General features: G+C 52.8%; 6 protein-coding genes across 6 annotated transcripts; 4 read left to right on the top strand and 2 right to left on the bottom strand.

The window, feature by feature from the left end:
• Positions 1-449: 449 nt before the first annotated feature.
• On the top strand, positions 450-3,578 carry HMPREF1120_07774 (uncharacterized protein; the record flags this gene model as incomplete). The annotated part of the gene is made up of 4 exons (XM_009162005.1): positions 450-478; positions 531-589; positions 637-1,508; positions 1,554-3,578. 4 exons carry the CDS (start codon positions 450-452, stop codon positions 3,576-3,578), a joined length of 2,985 nt encoding a protein of 994 aa, XP_009160253.1.
• Positions 3,579-4,293: 715 nt separating this feature from the next.
• HMPREF1120_07773 (uncharacterized protein) lies at positions 4,294-5,880 on the top strand (the record flags this gene model as incomplete). Its single annotated transcript, XM_009162004.1, has 3 exons — positions 4,294-4,342; positions 4,400-4,924; positions 4,997-5,880. The coding sequence occupies 3 exons, from the start codon at positions 4,294-4,296 to the stop codon at positions 5,878-5,880; spliced, it is 1,458 nt and encodes a 485-aa protein (XP_009160252.1).
• Positions 5,881-6,876: 996 nt separating this feature from the next.
• Positions 6,877-7,935, bottom strand: HMPREF1120_07772 (uncharacterized protein; the record flags this gene model as incomplete). The annotated part of the gene is made up of 1 exon (XM_009162003.1): positions 6,877-7,935. One exon carries the CDS (start codon positions 7,933-7,935, stop codon positions 6,877-6,879), a length of 1,059 nt encoding a protein of 352 aa, XP_009160251.1.
• Positions 7,936-11,528: 3,593 nt separating this feature from the next.
• On the top strand, positions 11,529-12,570 carry HMPREF1120_07771 (uncharacterized protein). The gene has a single exon (XM_009162002.1). It carries the CDS (start codon positions 11,887-11,889, stop codon positions 12,211-12,213), a length of 327 nt encoding a protein of 108 aa, XP_009160250.1. The 5' UTR covers positions 11,529-11,886; the 3' UTR covers positions 12,214-12,570.
• A 1,510-nt stretch (positions 12,571-14,080) lies between these two features.
• Positions 14,081-16,018, top strand: HMPREF1120_07770 (6-phosphogluconolactonase). The gene has a single exon (XM_009162001.1). The coding sequence runs from the start codon at positions 14,812-14,814 to the stop codon at positions 15,607-15,609; it is 798 nt and encodes a 265-aa protein (XP_009160249.1). The 5' UTR covers positions 14,081-14,811; the 3' UTR covers positions 15,610-16,018.
• Positions 16,019-16,522: 504 nt separating this feature from the next.
• Positions 16,523-17,770, bottom strand: HMPREF1120_07769 (uncharacterized protein; the record flags this gene model as incomplete). Its single annotated transcript, XM_009162000.1, has 1 exon — positions 16,523-17,770. The coding sequence occupies one exon, from the start codon at positions 17,768-17,770 to the stop codon at positions 16,523-16,525; it is 1,248 nt and encodes a 415-aa protein (XP_009160248.1).
• Positions 17,771-18,363: the final 593 nt, after the last annotated feature.

Here is an 18,363-nt window from a genome sequence, read left to right as displayed (position 1 = left end):
GCCTCTCGTCGCCGCTCTCCAAAAATTGTTCGCCGCAGTTTCCTCTTCCGGCGGCGGCGAGTTAGTGGAGGGAACTTGTCCTTTTGGGTTCTAGTCACGACTAGCGCAGCATTATTAGTGGCCAGGCTAACCTCATAGCGAGAGCGCCGTGGAGACACCCAATCGATCACCATCTTGATTTCGGACCCCAACTTCGAATCGTTACTCGAGGACCCCGACATGCGTTACTCGAGGATTGTTTCCTGCAATCATAAGACCCCGACGTCCGCCCACACGACTACCCGAATGTTTGTGCCCCGTCGGGTGCTTGGTGCGTGCAGACAGTGACGCAGTGATGTCCACGACCGAAGCCGCCCACATATACCTCGTCCGACGCCCAGCTGCCATTATAGGCCCGGGGTAGCAAGGCGGATAGATTGCTGGAGCAGGGGAAGAGAAGATCTGGTACCATGACCAGCCTCGACAGTCTATGCTATTCGTGAGGGTCTATCCATCCACCAGGTGCACGATTCAAGTATTGACTTATGCAGTGCTTCGCTGCTCGCGGCAGGATGGCTTGCGCACTTATTCCCAAGCTCGACCGCTCATGGTAAGCAGACCGCTGCCCCTGTCGAGGAAGTTGACTGATGTGAATAGACCGGCCGATCCATCTCCTTATTCTTGCGCTGACAGCTTGCGCCTTCGTGTTGCCCGCCGTCACGAAGGCTATACCGAGGCTGTTTCAACCCTCCGAAACCCCTCTGGGAGACTATACCGCTCTTCCTCTGGACGATCTGGGACATGCGGATGGGAAACCTGACCCCCCTAGTTCTACTTCAACACGGCCTCGCCAAAGTGGCAAAGTGCGCATCTCCCTGCTAGCAGCAGCAGTCTTTGCCCTTTGCTTCCGCATCGAGCTCTATCGGCGCATCTCAGAGGCACCAGAATGCACCATCGACAGTGTGGAGGTCTTCCTGCCGTTTCTACTAGCTGGCTACGATGCCTTGCGGACGCAGCGAACGCGGAATATTCAAGAGGAAGACAAGCCAGAAAGCAGTATCTACGACATTATGCGCGAGAAATTGCGTACATACCTGCTTCAGCCACGGATCCGATATCTGCCGTCCTTGTTTCTCGTGTCGTACGGTTGTTATCGCGCCCAGGACATGTGGCTCCCCCTGAAATCAACATACATCTGTCCTATCGTGACTGGTGAAAGCAAGAAGATCCCGGCGTTCCAGTTCGCAGCACTAGCCGTGGACTTATGTCTCGCCATCATAGTCTATGAGACTTTGCCGAAGAAAGATGGCAGAGGATTATCAGGCAGAAGATGCGTGGTACTATGGAGCTCTGTCATGATGGGCACCTCACTAATATGGTCAATCGTGGCTCTTTGCCTCTATATCTTCAGGCCGGAGTCTCGCAATTGGCTACTATTCCTCGAGCCGTCACTAGAAGCCTGGACTGTGGCGGCAATTCTATGGCATATTTTACTATTTTGCGTTTTGTGCATTTCGAGCTTGCATTGTGTAAGTCTTTCTGTGGCACCATAGTGCATGTACTGACCTGACCAGATATTGAACTACGGCGTTCTGGACGTGACCCTTCAGCTGGCAGCTTTGATTACTATGATACCTGCGGTCGAGTTTATTTGGGAGCGCAAGAATCCTTTCCCTCCCACACCAACTCTGACGACGCTTTCCCTTTTACTAGTCTTCCTTGGGCGATGGAGCTATCACCGCATTCAAAGGGCGTTAGGGGAAATGGACGTAATAAACCCCGCGCGTCAAGTGTTCTTGTTCATTCTTCTGTGTTGTCTCATGGTCCCGGCATGGTGGAAGATGGGTTACGTGCACTTTCACCCCATCGACCTGCTGATCTATGATGCGACACTCCACCACAACGACTACATAAAATCCATTGGCAACACTACATCGTTGCTAGACAGTGTGACACGGTATAAGCAGAGATACAACCGTAACCCCCCGCCGGGGTTCGACATCTGGTTTGAATATGCTAAGAACAAATCTGCGTTACTCGTCGACGAATTCGATCAAATCTACGAGGACTTGTTACCTTTTCGAGCAATCCCGCCGGCTGACCTACGACGGCAAACCTGGGAGATGGTCTCCAACCCTTGGAACGAAATATCAGGTATCACAATTCGCAACGGCAAAGCCACCGTCCAGGATAATGTCCTTCCCACCCATCGGTGGATGCTGGACGGTGTTGCGGTCTTGATCAACAGCTTCGCTCCATACCTACCAGACATGGATCTAGCCTTCAACTTGAATGACGAGTCAAGGGTTGCAGTGCCATACAGCGACCTCAAATTTCTGCGAGAGAAGGGACGCTTGGAAGACCGGAGCGGCCGGTCGACTTGGTCGAATGATCGTGCTGCAGGTTGGTCGCCCATACCAGAGCATGAATTCACCGAGACAGTTTTCCACGACATGTCCTTCCGCAATACGTTTCGCAAATTTGGCTCTGTGGGATGCAGCCCTTCCTCTCTGGCCAGGCGTTCTCCGCATACTTCATCTCGAGCGCACATCTGTGGCTCCTGTGTCGCTCCTCACTCCCTCGGTCAATTCGTGGGAAACTGGTCGGATGCGGCAGATATCTGCCACCAACCAGACATGGCTGAGTTGCATGGGTTCTATCTATCCCCGGCAGCCTTCAAGACCTCTCACCAGCTTATGCCGGTGTTTTCGCAGTCAAAGCCGCACGGCTTCAACGACATTCTTTACCCCTCAGCCTGGAACTACATGGACAAAGTGATTTATGCGCCCAGAGAGCCCCACGGGACGCCGGAAGAAGACAATTACGATCCCGGGTTTCCTGACCTGCCATTCGAGCAGAAGGAGAACGTTCTTTTCTGGCGTGGTGCCACATCAGAAGGAGTATCTTCAGGAAACCATGCGTGGCGCGGCATGGCTCGCCAACGGCTCGTCCACATGGCGAACAACCTCACCACCTCTTCCCACGACCACGTCACAGTCCTCCTGCCCAATCCGGCCAACCATGCGAAATACAAGTACCAGGTCCTGCCTGGGCCAGCCGTGAAGGAACTAGGGTTGAACACCGACATCGCAATTGTTGACCGTATCGCCCGCTGCGGCGGTGTCGGCCTCCACGATTGCCACGACCAGGAAGCCGAATTCAACCTCGTGGGTCCGACTGACTTCCAGGCCCACTGGCGGTACCGGTTCCTTTTTGATTTGGACGGGGCCGGCTTCTCCGGCCGCTTCCTGCCCTTCCTGCAATCTCGCTCACTACCGTTCAAGACGGCCCTCTTTCGAGAATGGTACGACTCCCGCCTCACTCCGTGGCTGCACTTTGTGCCTCAGGACATCCGACTGCACGGCGTATGGAGCACGCTGGCCTACTTTGCCGGCGTCAACGGTACCATGTTCGGCCAGAATATCCGCTGGCAACCACATCTCAAGGAGGCCGACATGATTGCCCAAGCCGGCAGGGACTGGGCGGCCAAGGTCCTGCGGAAAGAGGATATGGAACTGTATTTTTTCCGCCTGTTGCTGGAGTGGGGCCGCTTGACGGATGATCGGAGAGATGAGCTGGGGTTCGATCTTGACGTTTGATACTGGTAGCAGCCGGCGGAACGCACTGCACAGAATAGAAGTGGCTGCCAAAATGCAGATTTGCTGTCACTAGAAAACGACGTATTAATGCCTTCTCTAACTATCAAGGCCTTCGCTAACTCACATTACGTCTTGGTGGACAGTATAAGGCTAGCTGTGCTGGTGTAATTGCTGGCTCAATCGTGGCTGTGATCCAGCATATCACGCTCATGCGCCAGCAGAGCTGTCAAGATATTATATTATTGTGATTCTTGGAATGAACCCGGATTGACTTGTCGAATCTTGGCCAAAAGGGAGCTCAGCCTGATCCGAGTTCGGCCGGCGACAAGATTAAAACTCGGGGCCCCAAAAGGCTGCCAACGCTAAGCTGCATGCGGCAAGATCGCTTGGCGGCGGGATTCTCCTCCGCATCCTCGGCATCTTTTCACTTCCATCCAGCCACAGCCACTCACTCGCTCGCTTGGTCACGGCCACTGCTTGCTCCTCCAGCTGCTGCCCTCAACCCTCGTCAGTTCCTGTCCCAAATCTTCTTGTTGAAAGCGTCTCTTTCTGTGCTTTTGCACTTCAACAAGCATCAACCTGTTTGGCCTCAGCCGGTGATATCCGTCAAGGGCTATCTCCGGGACAACATCGACAGCTCGGCTCACGGCTATCCCATTCCGTGGACGAGCAAATTTGAGATATAACCGCTGGGAAAAGACAATGTCGAGATAACATGGTGACGCCTTCGCCCCCCAAACCGTGGGAACGCGCCGGCTCAGCAGGTATTGCAACCAACATCCTCTCGGTGTGACGCGCATCTCTCTAACACAACACGCCAGCTACCTCGGGGACCAGCACACCCGTGACCTCGACAGCCATGACGGCAACCGCACCGACCTCGACCAACCCCTCCGCATCCTCTACATCATCGACATCAGCACCGACTCTGCCCGAGCGACCTGCAACGCTCAATAGCGTCGTCAACCAGACCGCATCCAACTATACCAATCAAAACCGATTCGGCACCGGTATGGCCACGGGCATTGGCGCCAGCCCGTACTCTTCGCCATACTCGTCCTATTCGTCACCCTACAATAGGTTCGGCGGAGGGATGTACGGCGGGGGAATGTATGGCGGAGGCATGGGTTACGGAGGCGGCATGTACGGCAGTGGCATGTATGGCGGAGGATACGGGAGTTACCCAGGCATGCCGGGCGACCCGAACAACCCGCAAAGCCTGACGCAGACATGGAACCAGAGCACGGCTGCGACCTTCCAGATCATGGAAGGCATAGTCGGTGCATTTGGTGGATTTGCGCAAATGCTTGAAAGCGCTTACATGACGACTCACTCTTCTTTTTTCGGTAAGTCATAACACACCCAAAATAATAAGACAACCCGCCCACGCATCACGTTGGCTAACGCTTATCTCGCAGCAATGGTTTCAATGGCCGAACAACTAGGCAACCTCCGGCAGACTCTGGGGTCCGTACTAGGTATCTACACACTCCTACGCTGGATGCGGACGCTGCTAGCAAAACTGACGGGCCGCCCTCCGCCCGCCGACGCAACGGCACTGACACCAGCCAACTTCTCATCATTCCTCTCTGGCGGACGAGGAGCCGCTCCCACCACATTACCCGATGGCAGCCCGGGGCCTCCAAGACCATCAAAGAAACCATTCATTTTCTTCGCACTTGCTGTCTTCGGCCTACCGTATCTGATGGGCAAGGTAATCCGCGCCATGGCCAAGTCACAAGAAGAAGAACAGCGCCGCCAACAGGAGCAAATGGCGCTCAGCTACCCGACGACCACAGGTCCCGGTGGTGAACAGGTGCCCATCGACCCAAGGAAACTCGACTTCTGCCGCGTGTTGTACGACTACACTCCCGCGCCCAACTCGGCCGGCATGGACCTGGAGGTGAAAAAGGGCGACTTTGTCGCCGTCCTCTCAAAGACCGATCCCATGGGCAACCCGTCCGAATGGTGGCGGTGTCGCGCCCGCGACGGCAAACAGGGATACTTGCCCAGCCCTTACCTCGAACCTATCCAGCGACCTTCTCAACGTACGCAGCAGCAACAGCAAATCACACAGGGTTCAGCGGTTTCCGCCCCCGGCAGCCGCACTGCTACCATGAAGGGTGGTGATGCGGTCTCGGACGCACAAAAACTTCTCCAGGATGCCGCGGCGGATCGCACAAAGAGCCTCAGTTCCATCTATACAAACAACAACACCAATGCCGCAAAGGGGCCCCAAGTCTCAGGCGGGCCAGGCGACATCACTGCCGAAAGCTTCCAGAAGAGCGCGTTCTATTCATAACGTATGTAATCTTTAGTGATTGTGTTTGTGTTTCGCAATCAAGCACAGCAATCGAATCTTGAAGTTCGAGTTTCTGTATACCTGGTATATTCTGTATTTGAATGGTCTATCTCTGGGAGGCGTAAAGTTTTACACGTACCTAAAATGATCTGATCTGATCCACCTGCTTGTGTTTAATTGACTTCCTACAGTATTACCCACATACTAGTACTGTACATATTCATCCATCTACTAGTACAGTTCTGGATCTCTCCCCATCTGTCTTTCTATTCGCAGTACTAGTACATATCGTCACGCAGCCTGAGACCCACCAAATCGGCCTGAACTTGTCAAAGGTTGTCCAATTCTGAAAGCCAGTACATTACCTAGGGGATACGGTGCTTTGAGTTTTAGATAACTATATTAAGCTGATTATTGAAGCCATTCAAAAAGACCCAGAAAAGAAAAAAAAGAGTGACATGGAGTCCAGGATCAAATCGCAAGCAGCAGCAACGTTTTGCCAAAACTTCATAACCTGAAACCAAGCAAAGCACTGAAGACCAAAGAAAAATAACGGGTACAATCCAAGACCAAGGGAATTTGAACCGCAAAAATTCATTTCCGTAAACTCAAAAACTGAACAGCACCAAGACAATTGCCGGGCTTTCTATTTTCTTTTTTTCCCTTGCCCCGATGCAGAACACGACCCAAGAAAATATTAAAGTTCTGCAGTGCTTCAAGCTGAATCTTGCTAGCTGTTCAAAACCAAACCGAAAACATGCGCCCAGGATACCTCCTCTTTATCCGATTAGCATGTGGGCCTGGCTGCTGAGATGGCCCTGCTCGTTCATCGAAACCGAAGAACTGATTGATTCGACTGATTGGATGGCTGGCTGTTTATATCAGTTGCCTTTCTGCATGGGCGACTAGAGAATCAGACTCAATAGTGTCGATCCAGCCTCATCCGTCTCACCATGCCTGTGGTGCGAGATACTGTTTTTCGAAAAGTCACAGATATTAGTTGATGGCATCCCTCACGAGATCAACAAGACATACGGAGGGCTGGATTTGGGCATGGACAGTTTGTATCCTCGTGAAAAAAAGAGGGGAATGAAAATGACCAACAACAGACAAGAAAACTATATCTGACCAGGAGACGGTCACGCAATACAAAGTTGAAGAGCTCGGAAACAGAAGAGAAGGAAAAAACTCACCAGATCCACGATAACCACATTCTCTCTCATCACCATCATTAGAACTGTCCGCCGCCTCATCCTCATCACTTTCCGCCGTCTCATCTTCGCTGCTGTCGTCGCTGGCGGAGGAGTCGTCCTTACGGCTTGGTCTCCTGCTATACGTTGCACCGTTGACGACCAACGGGCCCACAGGCGACGTTGAGTCACTGCCTTTGCTGGTTCCACTGCCATTGCTGGTGCTGGTGCTGGTGCTACCTCGGCCGTCGTTTGGACGTCCAGTCGAGGATAGCTTTGGCGGCGCCGAAGAGGATAGTGCCTTGCTACTGGCATTGCTGCCGCTAACACTTTCGTGGAGGGGTTTGGCATTGCTAGATTTCTGTTTCAGCAACGGCGGCGCCGAGGCCGATGACACTGATGGCTTTCGAGCATCGGCCACGGTTGTCGTGGTCCTCTTGGAACCGTTTTGGCTGTGCCGTGTCATGGCCGACAGAGCCGCTGCATCATCGCTGTTGACTTGTTTGACTGCGATTCGTCGGCCGGCCAAAGTTTGCCCGTCGAGATTGCGAGCTGCAGCCAAGGCTTCCGACATTGTTTTGTATCGTGCCCGCGCCGTGCCCTTGCACTTCCCGGGGTTTCGGCTGTCCGGATGTATCTCAAGATAGACGACCACGCCGAATCGTCTGAGAATACTGCGGAGGTGAGTTTCCGATTGACAGGACGGCAAGCCGGATAGTAAGACCGTGCTGCCATCATTGACCGGGCGAGAAAGTGAATCCACAGTGCCAGAGCCAGATTTGAGTTTTGTTGGGTTTCGCGTACTAGTACCTGTTTGTCCTGCTCTGCTTGACAAGGGTGTACCAGTAGCTTGGTGAATCGGCATCGCCCGGACTGGGGGCCCATGAGTTATAGTATATGGAGCGGATGCGTTGTACGCCGACGGTACTTGAGCCAGATGGCCCGAATGTGGGACTCTGCTTGTGTTGATGGAGGGCATTGTTACATTTGCCGTGTCTGCCGTCATTGTCGTATATGGCGTACCGCGCATGATCTGCTCAGTTGGGTTGCTGGTGTTGGCATACTGAGAACTATTTCAACGGTTAGTTACCGCAGTTTCCAGCCTTCGTCGTAAGGCAATTAGGCTGGTACGTACTGTGATGGAAGCATAGAATTCACCACACCCGGGGCTCCAGAGATGGCAACGTGGGTAGGTGTCCTGTTGGTCTGAATATGGGCGCCACCACGACTTCTCCTGGGCCCCTGGATCGTCTTGAGAACTCCAGGTTTCTCCAGTATCGCCAGTGAGACGCACACACATTGGCCATTCCAACCATGGTTGCAGAATTTCTCTACCAAAAATTTTGTTAGCAACAACCTGTGGACGGTTCCGCCTTTGTATACGTACCGTAGACTTGGGTGGCAGCAGTTTTCCCTCTTACAGTGCAGTGGCCCATTTGGCTTCCGTCACCGAGTTCAAATACTTCGGCTTTCAAGCTGTGTTCGCCGCCGTAACTTCGCGTCATGTCTTTCAGCTCCTGCCACCGACAATGACGAGGGATCTACCAATAAGGTCAGAATCAAACGTTAAGATGCTCAAGGCTCCAAGTCTTCGGACGTACATCCTTGACAAGAATGATATACTGATCTTCCTCCCCCGAATCCTGGCTGCGACGACGGTCTCGAGGCATCTCCACTTGACAAGTAGCAGTGCTAGCTGTTACTGCTGATGCAACACTATCCACGCCGTGGTTCGGTGCTTAGTTGTCAATCTGCTTGAGTCGGTCCACTGCGTGGCCTGAAAGGGGCCAGTGGATTTGACACTCTTGTTGACAGATTCCTTCGCCGCAACGGTGTGGGAACAATATGTGGAGGTCTACCTTTATAGACTTGATCTGATGCATAGGAGCCGTGGGATCGTTCGAGCTGGTCCAGCCAGCCAACCTGTTTCCGGGGAAGCGATTCGCGCAGAGCCGTAGGTAAGTCGAGATGGAAAGAGTGCAAGGCTGCTCCTGCGTGGACAGGGATCTGTAGCGGATCCAATGTGCACTCCAACAAATTCGCTACCAACGAAGTAAGGCTGCAAGGTCTGGGTCGAATTGAAGCAGTGACTGACAAACGCTACTGGCCCTGCTGCTGGGTTTCCACAGAGGCCTGAGGAACAAGTCGTCGCCTGAGAATCTTGTTTGACCTGCCAAAGATGAGGTTGCAGGTTCTCAATGAATTTATACCTTTGGCCTAAGCACCCCCTTTCCTCTATAACGGTGCACAAAGACATTCGATTCCTCCGGTGCCTGTACATCTTGCCGTTCCATAGTACAGCTTGAGATTGTTGGCAGCGGACGCAAAGCCGCTGTAGTGTGGATGTTTTCCTGTCATGATTGCAGCCGCAACCAACAGGAAACGCTCCTACAAAGTCGGCAGGATTGGAAGCCGCATAAAATCATCCGGAGAATCTGATATATCGCGTGCATACCATTTAACATGGTCTGTAGACTGTAGTCGTGCTCAGCAGGGATATAATACATAGATGATCTGACATATAGTGAAGGGGGCATGGCGTCGACCTCCACACGGCGAGGGTACCAAAATAACCCTTGTTCAACACTCCAATGCCTCTTACAGGGTTTGTATGGAGGCTCCATATTCAGATTTGTGGTTTGCCAATCGTAAGCCACATGAGGATGCACGATGGGTGGACTTGAATCGGATCTATCGCTACACCGGTCCATCGCACGGCGACGAGGTTGACAGGCGGTTTGAGGAACACGACAATTCTCAGGGCCTGGAGAAACCTCCGGTCGTGGCTCAACCAGTAAATGAACGGCTCCACGCCTTTGACGTCAGGCATTGCCGGCGCCCGATTTTAGGGACAGACGATCTCGTAGATTAGTGGTTCGTTCTTTGGTGAGCATGGCGACGGGGATTCGAGGTCTCAGATGAGCCAGCCAGCCTGCATTGCAGCGACTCACTCAAGCACGAGAAGGCTGGAAATGCGAGTATCTGGTGCAGAAATGGCCAAGATTTCAACTCATGGGTTTTCGCGTTCGGGGAACTCACACGGCCTCCATTGAGGCTCGACGCTCCAGGATAGCATGGTTCTGCTGGCACCGGTTGACGTCTGGCAACAATGAGACGACTCCGTAAAACACCACAGATCTGGCACCAGTAGCATTTGTCGAACGCGGTGTCTATTGTGCATCCATGAGCCCAGCCCAAGCTAGGGTGGAAAAATTCTGGATGGGATGACAAGACAATGCTCCGGGCCTTCTGGAGCCCGCACACAATCCCTTGCAATCAGGAGGTAGCCACACGCATGGGTACAATGTGCCGGTGGTGTTCGAATCCCTGCCAGGGTGCCCCAAAGTCGGCCAAATCATGTGGCGTCGCTGTTCCTTGTCACAACACCCAAGTACGGTACCAAGAACATAGCATCCGATGTTTCTGAGATGTTGATCTCTGAATTGTGAGCGATTGGTACACTCGACCAGTTCTTACAAGGGGTCTGCCGCCGGAAGCGCAGGGAGCAGCGACGTGTGGACTGCGTCCAGATGGGAGGACCTCGTATTTCATGGAATCTCGTCCATCTCCTTCTCACTAGTGGAACGGGGTCAGTATCGCACGCCGGGTCGGTCGGACGAGACGCGTGGCTGGTAGAATGACCGTTCTGAGCAGAGTCAGGATCTCATGTTGCTGCAAACAATGCTAAGGTTGTCACATCCGTTCACTTCCCCGACGGACACTGGCATGACAAGCGAATCCGAGATTTCGTGACCGTCCGAGATTCGGTAATGGCGAACGTACGTATCCAGCGATGGTCTGGTCGGAAATGATGAATCGCCGGGCTAAGAGCTTCTCGCCTATCAGGATGTTAGGATGACAGGCTACACAAGTCAGGATCTCTGTGCTTCACTCCCATCGCTTTGGGTGTGGATGCGTTCCCACGGCTGAATATAGGCCTTGTGCAACCGCTGCACAGCAGCTCGGTTCCCAAGCACACGGGACCACTCACTGGACGCTATGATCTCCTGCAGGGTACAGTAGGTATCGACCGGGGGAGGAGGCTGGTAGGTACTGATTATTGAGGCTCAACCGCGCCGTTGGAGATCGATTTTTGCCGGCACTGGCACCTTGGCCGTGCGGACTCGATCGTAGTTCACATTTGACGCTGGTGATGCGGGCAGAGGTGTTCGATCGGCAGTATTCGATCGGTAGGGCTTTGACACTGGCCCGGAATCGGGCTACAGTAGGGAACATCAATGCTTCGTACGATCATGTGGATTCATTAATAAAGATGTGGGGTGGTAGTCCAAGTTGCAGACGCGGGTGGCATGGGACGAAATATCCAAGCAGGTCCGTTTTACAGCACTTGAGAGATGATTTGATGCAATGCTACCTGGGTAGGTCTAGACAGACTGTAGCAATGGTTCCTTCTCCCCGGAACTCTCTATTCACTGCTCGTCAACAGAAACTCCTCAGGTTCCCGTGTCCTTCGCTGGAGACGCCTTTCACAGTGAACGTCAATTTGCTTCGTGCCCGGCATATTTTCTCCGGGAAAACAGGGTAGGGATGCATGCACCAAAATGCTCAGCGGACACTGCAGAAAATCCCGTCACCCGTCAACCTGCTCATTGGAGCAGCTGGGCCTATCTCGCCTGCCATCTTTGAGATTGCGGCCTTTCCGAACCGGTCTGGTTGGGCCAGCTGAGCGTCTTGTGCTTCTTGTGAAGGATGCCTGTGACCATGGCTATGCGCTGTACCTCCTCGTAGCATTCCAATATGTCCGCATGTTCACTCTTTCTGAACCAATGCTGATGTCAGCCTGCTCGAGGGCAGGATGTTGTGTGCCCTGTCTGTACCAATCGAAGCGATGTCATTTGTGCCGTGGATGACTCTGTCGGATTGTTCGTTTCCGGTCTGTCAAGAGTCCAGTCTTTGGACATGTAGGTTTCAGATATTCGGTGGTTTGATTGCAATTGAGGGTCGTATTCTTTGCAAGGACCGTGGTCCCAAGGATTCATTTGACAAAGCCAACTACATTGGCGCAGCGCTTGCAGTAGTACGAATTCATGCCGAACCTGACAGCGCCGCTTTGACGCATTGGGAGGGAAGGATCTATCGTCAGGGATCGTTGGCAACGAGAACATCGCACGATATCGAGTGATGATTTAGGAGAGGCGGAGGCGCTGGAGGAAGCAGTGCTGCTGTTATCGTGGCTCTTGCCGGAACTGGAGCCTTGAACGATACGAATGGGTTCTGTACCGGTGGCCGCCCGGGTCTGAAGCTGTAGGATGGAGGGCGTGGAGGCCATAGTGCCAGTATGTTGATATAGCAGGTAGTCAAGGTGCATCTAGTATGAGAGGATGTCTGTCTCACAGCCTCCAAGAGAGACAAAACTAAGAAGACAATGGGGGGTGGGAGACGTAAATACTACCTAGGAGACGGTACGACAGCGATCAAAATAGTAAGCAGGAGAAACACATGCGGCGTCTATAGCGACACTGGCAGGGGATAAATGTTGATTGACGGGATGTACGAACCGCTGTTGCTGTTGTCTGACGCGCAATGAGATGAGAAAGCCTGGCACTGGCATGGCACCTGGGAAAAACACCCGGGAGAAGCGCGGACATAGACAGGCCCAGGGACTACTAGATTGCAGTGGGCAATTGAATTGGGCTCCAGTTGGACTCTGTAACAGTCAGTTGCCGTCCATTGAGCTGGGGATAAGGGCGGGCGCATGGAGACGGCAATATCTGGCGACGAATCCAGAGGCCGGGACGACGAGGTCAAAAGATGGCAGAGTTGATGAAGCGGGAATCTTCGATGGCAGACATGGCATTCTTGCTGCTCGCATGGGCCTTTTTCCTCGATGTCCGCGGCGTTTCCGATCGCCACCGCATCTCATCGTCCAACATCATCGTCTCTGCGACGCGTCTCCCACTTTTTTTCCTTTCGTTTTCCCGGATTCCCTCTCCTACGTGGTCCAATAATGAGCCGCCCTCGTCTGGCTTGCCTGTCACTGCCCCTGTGTCTGGACTTTGGCCGTTGAATGGGTCTCTTTTCCACCATTTTCCTATAGGCCTGAGCCACTGTGTAGGCTGTTGAACTTGAAGACTTGAGGACGATCTCGTTCTTCGTGTCTTGCCTCCTTTGGCCGCGAACACGGTGCGGGCCAATGATGGACAAGGCCTCAGCCACATCGGACAAGCTCAACGCAGTCCAGACACAGCGCTCGTACTTCGCTCTTCTACCCTATTACTACTGTGTACAAGCGCGGCCATGAACCCGCGGCAATCGATCGCAGATCTTCTGTTCTAGCCACAGGACATGTGGACAACCGGCGGAGGAAATGCATAGCTGACTCTGTTGCCGGGAAAACCGGACATCCTTCAAAGCGTGTTTGCCTCGGATGGTTCGTACAAGTTGTAGGGTACTATTCTCCTGCTGCGTTGTACATTGTTATTGTATATTCCTACTACTCACAGGCGCGGTGCCCGGCTAATCTTTTCTGGCCTTTTGCTGGCGAATCCGGTTGCGAGGGTACGAAATCCGAGACTGCGGCTCTTGCAAGAAGTCAGAGTTTGAACTGGATGCTGTCAGTTTGTTACTCATGGTCCAGGAGTACGAACTTGTGTACGAACCTACTCGATACATTCTTGCCTTCTGCCACAGCCACAGGTACAATAAGTGGATGTTGGACATCACCAACTCTGCCGTGGTAATAACCCTGAGAAAGCGGCTGGCAGTGCTGGCGAAAACTGAACCGTAGAACGGAACGGACCGGTTGGAAATCCCACTGCTCAACTTGAATCTGGGCAAACTACGCCCAGAGCAGCTTGAGCGCTCCAACGACGACAATAATTGTATAGAAGTCTCGTCGGCCCTGGCTATCAAGTGTGCTTCTCATTGTCGGGCAATGTAGTGCGTGCAGAGTCAACTTGCCCACGTGATCCAGCTCGCACAGGTGAAAAGGACATGTCTGACGACCTGCTCCCTCCTCCAGTCGGCTTGACCTTGAGGCCGACTAGGGCGTAAATTTCTGGATGTCTGACCAACAAAGATGATGTCATATTTTATTGGAAGCGTCTGCCCTACTACGGCTCTGGTTTCCGGGCACGTTTTGCACGCAATTCTGTTATCATTATTGGCGGTGTGCAAGCCTGGCAGTGGGCAGTCGAGTGGCCGTCCAGTGACAATTCGGGTACTTCGCCTTACCAGCACTTCAGCACCGTAGTTACGAGCACACCCAACTTTGGCCTGCGCAGCCAGCATTACCTGCACCAGCGGAACCACTGCAGTGGCACATGCAAATCCTTGAAGGCCTCTGAGATACCCGTCTCTCTATCAACTTCGAACTTCCCACGCCTTCGCACCGAAATTCCTTAGGTATCCTTGTCGCACTCTCATCCGCCCGATCGACCGCATCTCGCATTGTAGTTTTGTACCTGCGGCACGTCATCACTCGCCGAGCCGACGACAGGCTCCGCCGCTATACCTTATCTCTGCGCAGAAACCGATTTGTCTCCTATCGCAACGGGCTCTTCCAACACATTCTCCCGAACCCCACCGGCACCATTTGACAGCACTGCAGAACATACAATTTCTCCGGCGCCAGCCAGATCTCACCAGCGCTTCAATCTACCTCACAAGTTTGAAGGCATTTCAAGAAGTCAGGAGAGAGATACCATACCGCAGTATATCGTGACAGAGTGAATCGTGAAAGGTCCCTTACGACCGAGACACCACACCGACAAAAACAAAAATGGGCAAACAACCCAATCTCTACAGTTACCCCACGGTCGACGACCTGGCCATTCACCTGCGCACGTACATCCTGGCCTGCCAGAAAGCCGCCCTATTACGACACGATGCATTCAAGATCGCCGTGTCGGGAGGCAGCCTGCCTGCGACCCTGGCAAAGGCACTGCTGGAGGCGCCCGACGACGAAGACCCAGAGTCCGGGCCGCAGTTCTCCAAATGGCATATTTTCTTTGCCGACGAGCGCGCGGTGCCTCTGGACCATGAAGACAGCAACTATGGCTTACTGAAGAAAGATCTGCTGGACAAGATCCCCTCGGAGCTGGGCAAACCCCACGTCTACCCGATCAACGAGCAATATCTGAACGACACCCAAGAGCTTGCGGATCAGTATCAAGAGTCTCTCATGTCTGTCTTCGCCCAGAAGGACTCGGTTAGACTCCCTGTATTCGATCTCATTCTCCTGGGCTGTGGACCGGATGGACACACTTGCAGTTTATTCCCCGGCCACGAACTCTTGCGCGAAGCCGACGCATGGGTTGCCCCTATTGAAGACAGCCCCAAACCCCCCGCGCGACGCATTACCTTGACGTTGCCGGTGGTGACGCATGCACACAAGATTGCTTTCGTCGCCACCGGCGCGGGCAAGAAGGATGTTCTCAAAAAGATCCTCGAAGCCGACGACGAAGGCCGAAGCCTGCCGTGTGGCTTGGTCAACGAGGCCGCAGGTGAAAAGGTCAGCTGGTTCACCGATCGAGCCGCTGTGGAAGGAGTTGCATTTCCTCGGAGGGGGAGTCTGTGAGCAGAGACGGACGGATGGCCATTTCTCTTTTTCTCATCCTATCTAACGCACGGCGTTGGGTGTCTTTGGCTTTTGAGCAGTCAAGATACCAGTTTTTTCCCCTTTCTTCGGTCCTCGGATATGGTCCGATAGGACGGCACAGGAGTCGGTGCCATGTGAGCTTTTTGTTTTCCGCCGCCATCTTTGAAGGATGATACACGTTCACCGTGAAGAGCGAGGCAGGTGGACTTTGACGCCTGGTGATTGCATGGGGATGTCTCCGTCTCTCTGAAAGTGATGGGACAGAGACATTCCATGTCATCTACCAGGTTCAGGTCCAGTTATGTCTATCTGGATTGGTTGGATATAAGTTCTGGGTGCTAGCACTAGACGAAGGTAGACCATCGAAAAAGATACCCTTTTGGACTTCTTTGTTTTTCTTTTGGTTGCCACTTTTTGGACAATGGTCTTCATCGTATGTCCTGCTGCAGAGTCGCTTGTCCTTCCACCGAACAGAAAAATACATGCGCATTCCTCACTCATTGACACACTTGGAGCCCTACTAGTATCCGTATTGTCCTGTGTATACCTTAAATACCTAGGTAGTTTACCTTAGGCACTCAATGGTACTACTACACCGCGCCATGGACTTGTATTACGCAGCAGCAATAGTTGGTATATGACAACTGATATCCGAATTGCAATGCGCTGAGGTAGTACTAGTTCAGACCAATTACAGGAGAAGCACTATACCTCAAGGTAGTAGTACGTATATCTTTCAGTATCACAGTAGTACCCCAACATCGTAATCTTTTGGAAACTCAAAACACATTGAGTACTAAGTTACCTACCTAGGTAGGTAGTGTATTTATATTCTCTTTGGCTTCAAAATTTCAATTTTAATTCTATTATTTGTCCCGCGACTTACTATATCTCAGAAGACCAAGACCACACGCCAGAGCAGACTGTGACAAGCTAGTAATATCAACATCGACCACGACGCCAGCGATAGCAAGCTGGAGCCTCCTCCTCCTCCTCCACCACCACCACCGCCACCACCACCTCGACATCGATCCGGAAAGACAGAGCCAAAACCACTCCTTCTCGAGACAGTCCCACCATTTGAATGAGGTTTCTTCGACCCAACCTTGATGTCTGTCGCGACAAACCCGCCACCGCATCCCGCATCGACCTGCGTCGCAGCAGGCAAATAAGTCCTCGACAGAGGCTGGGCTTTGTTCTCCGCATAGCCCGCAAAGATCTTCATTGTGTCGCGGAGACATTGGGTGCAGCTTGGCTTATCTGATTCTACCGGCAAGCTCAGGCCCAGTGGGATATAGTAGACGTAGGCGTCGGCGGAGTTGGTGGTGTTTGTGATTGCTTGGGTGAAACAATAAGGCGCGCTGTTGCTGTTCTTATTGTTTGCCTCGTCTTCAGTACTACTAGTACCGTCGGTAGGTCCAGTCGCACGAAGACAAGTAGCACTGTAAATAGGTTCATAAGCCACTAGACCTGCATACGCCTGAGCCACAAGCGGGTTCTGGTTCTTGAAATCCTGGCCACAATGGGAATCATCGATCAGCTGAGCGGCAAGATTGGCCATCAATGGAGAACAAATTGCCAGGGGCGCAGCACAGGCCGAGTCCAGAGTTTGAGTGAGTAGAGTCGCGGAGCGTTCGGCGCGGAAAAAGGAATTTGAGTTTTGTAGGAGCAATGAGATGGGTACGCAGGATTGGAATGTCGTGTTTGACAAGAATTTCGAGAAAAATTTGGGACAGGATGAGTCGGTGAAGTTGCTGCCGAGAGATGTGTCGAAGGGCGAGGGGAGTGGTGTTGTGACGACTGTTACGGTGGGTGATATCGAGGTTGATACTGCGTCTGGGTGATTGGATGGGGCTGAGGTGTCGGTGCTGATTGCACTTGCGGCTGTTGCCACTGCGTCGGTCACAATGACAGCCGCATCGGTGTCTGGCTGCGTCGAGGTTGGTGTAATCGCTGTCGTGGGCACAGTGCTCTCACTGTCACCGACTTGTCGCTCCTGTAGTAAGTGCATATGTCGCGATTGCGGCGGCTCCCGCGTGTCGATGTGGATTTCTCCTTTCTCCGCCAGCTCTTGAAACAGGTTCGGTTGCGACCTTGAACTCAAGTCTTGTTGTGCACATGCCGAAGGTACCATTGACATAATTATGATTAACATGAATGACACCATTAGTGTTGTTGTTGATGTTGTCGAGTGAGAGGCATTGCTGTTTCTGTTCCACCGTCTTCCGGGTCGTGGTTTCTGTGGGACGCAGAGATACATGGTCGACAGCAGGCTGAAGTTGCTGCCGGCCAGAAAGAGTGGTTGCTAATTCCTGAGAGCTATGTCGCGATGCAAAGACTCTTCTTCAATGAAGCCCGCTGAAGCCGATACGGTTGATTTGTGTCGGCGCTGGCTCACATCTTCCGTTATCCAACGCCAGACTCGTCGTTGCGAGGGCTTTGCGATGATCAGCAAGCCTCGCAACCGTGAAGACTGGTGGCCTAGACAAAGGTGTTCAGAGAGAGAGTTCTCTCCAGTTGATCTTCTGTTGATCTGCCAGATCTCAGGCTGGGTCCAACGATGATCCAGCACGTGCCAACCGGGGGCTGATCCTGTTGATCTGTCGATCAGCCGCGAGTCAAAATGCCAGCGGGGGTTTATGTTGAAATATGCAGGTGCCACAGTAATCAGGCCTTCGTGTCAGAGATATTGAGCCAGTTTGAAAAGCAAAATACAACAATATTTAATAACGA

This window comes from Exophiala dermatitidis, assembly GCF_000230625.1.
Source record: "Exophiala dermatitidis NIH/UT8656 unplaced genomic scaffold supercont1.6, whole genome shotgun sequence".
Classification (NCBI taxonomy): Eukaryota; Fungi; Ascomycota; class Eurotiomycetes; order Chaetothyriales; family Herpotrichiellaceae; genus Exophiala; species Exophiala dermatitidis.
This window is presented reverse-complemented; position numbering and strand designations above follow the sequence as displayed.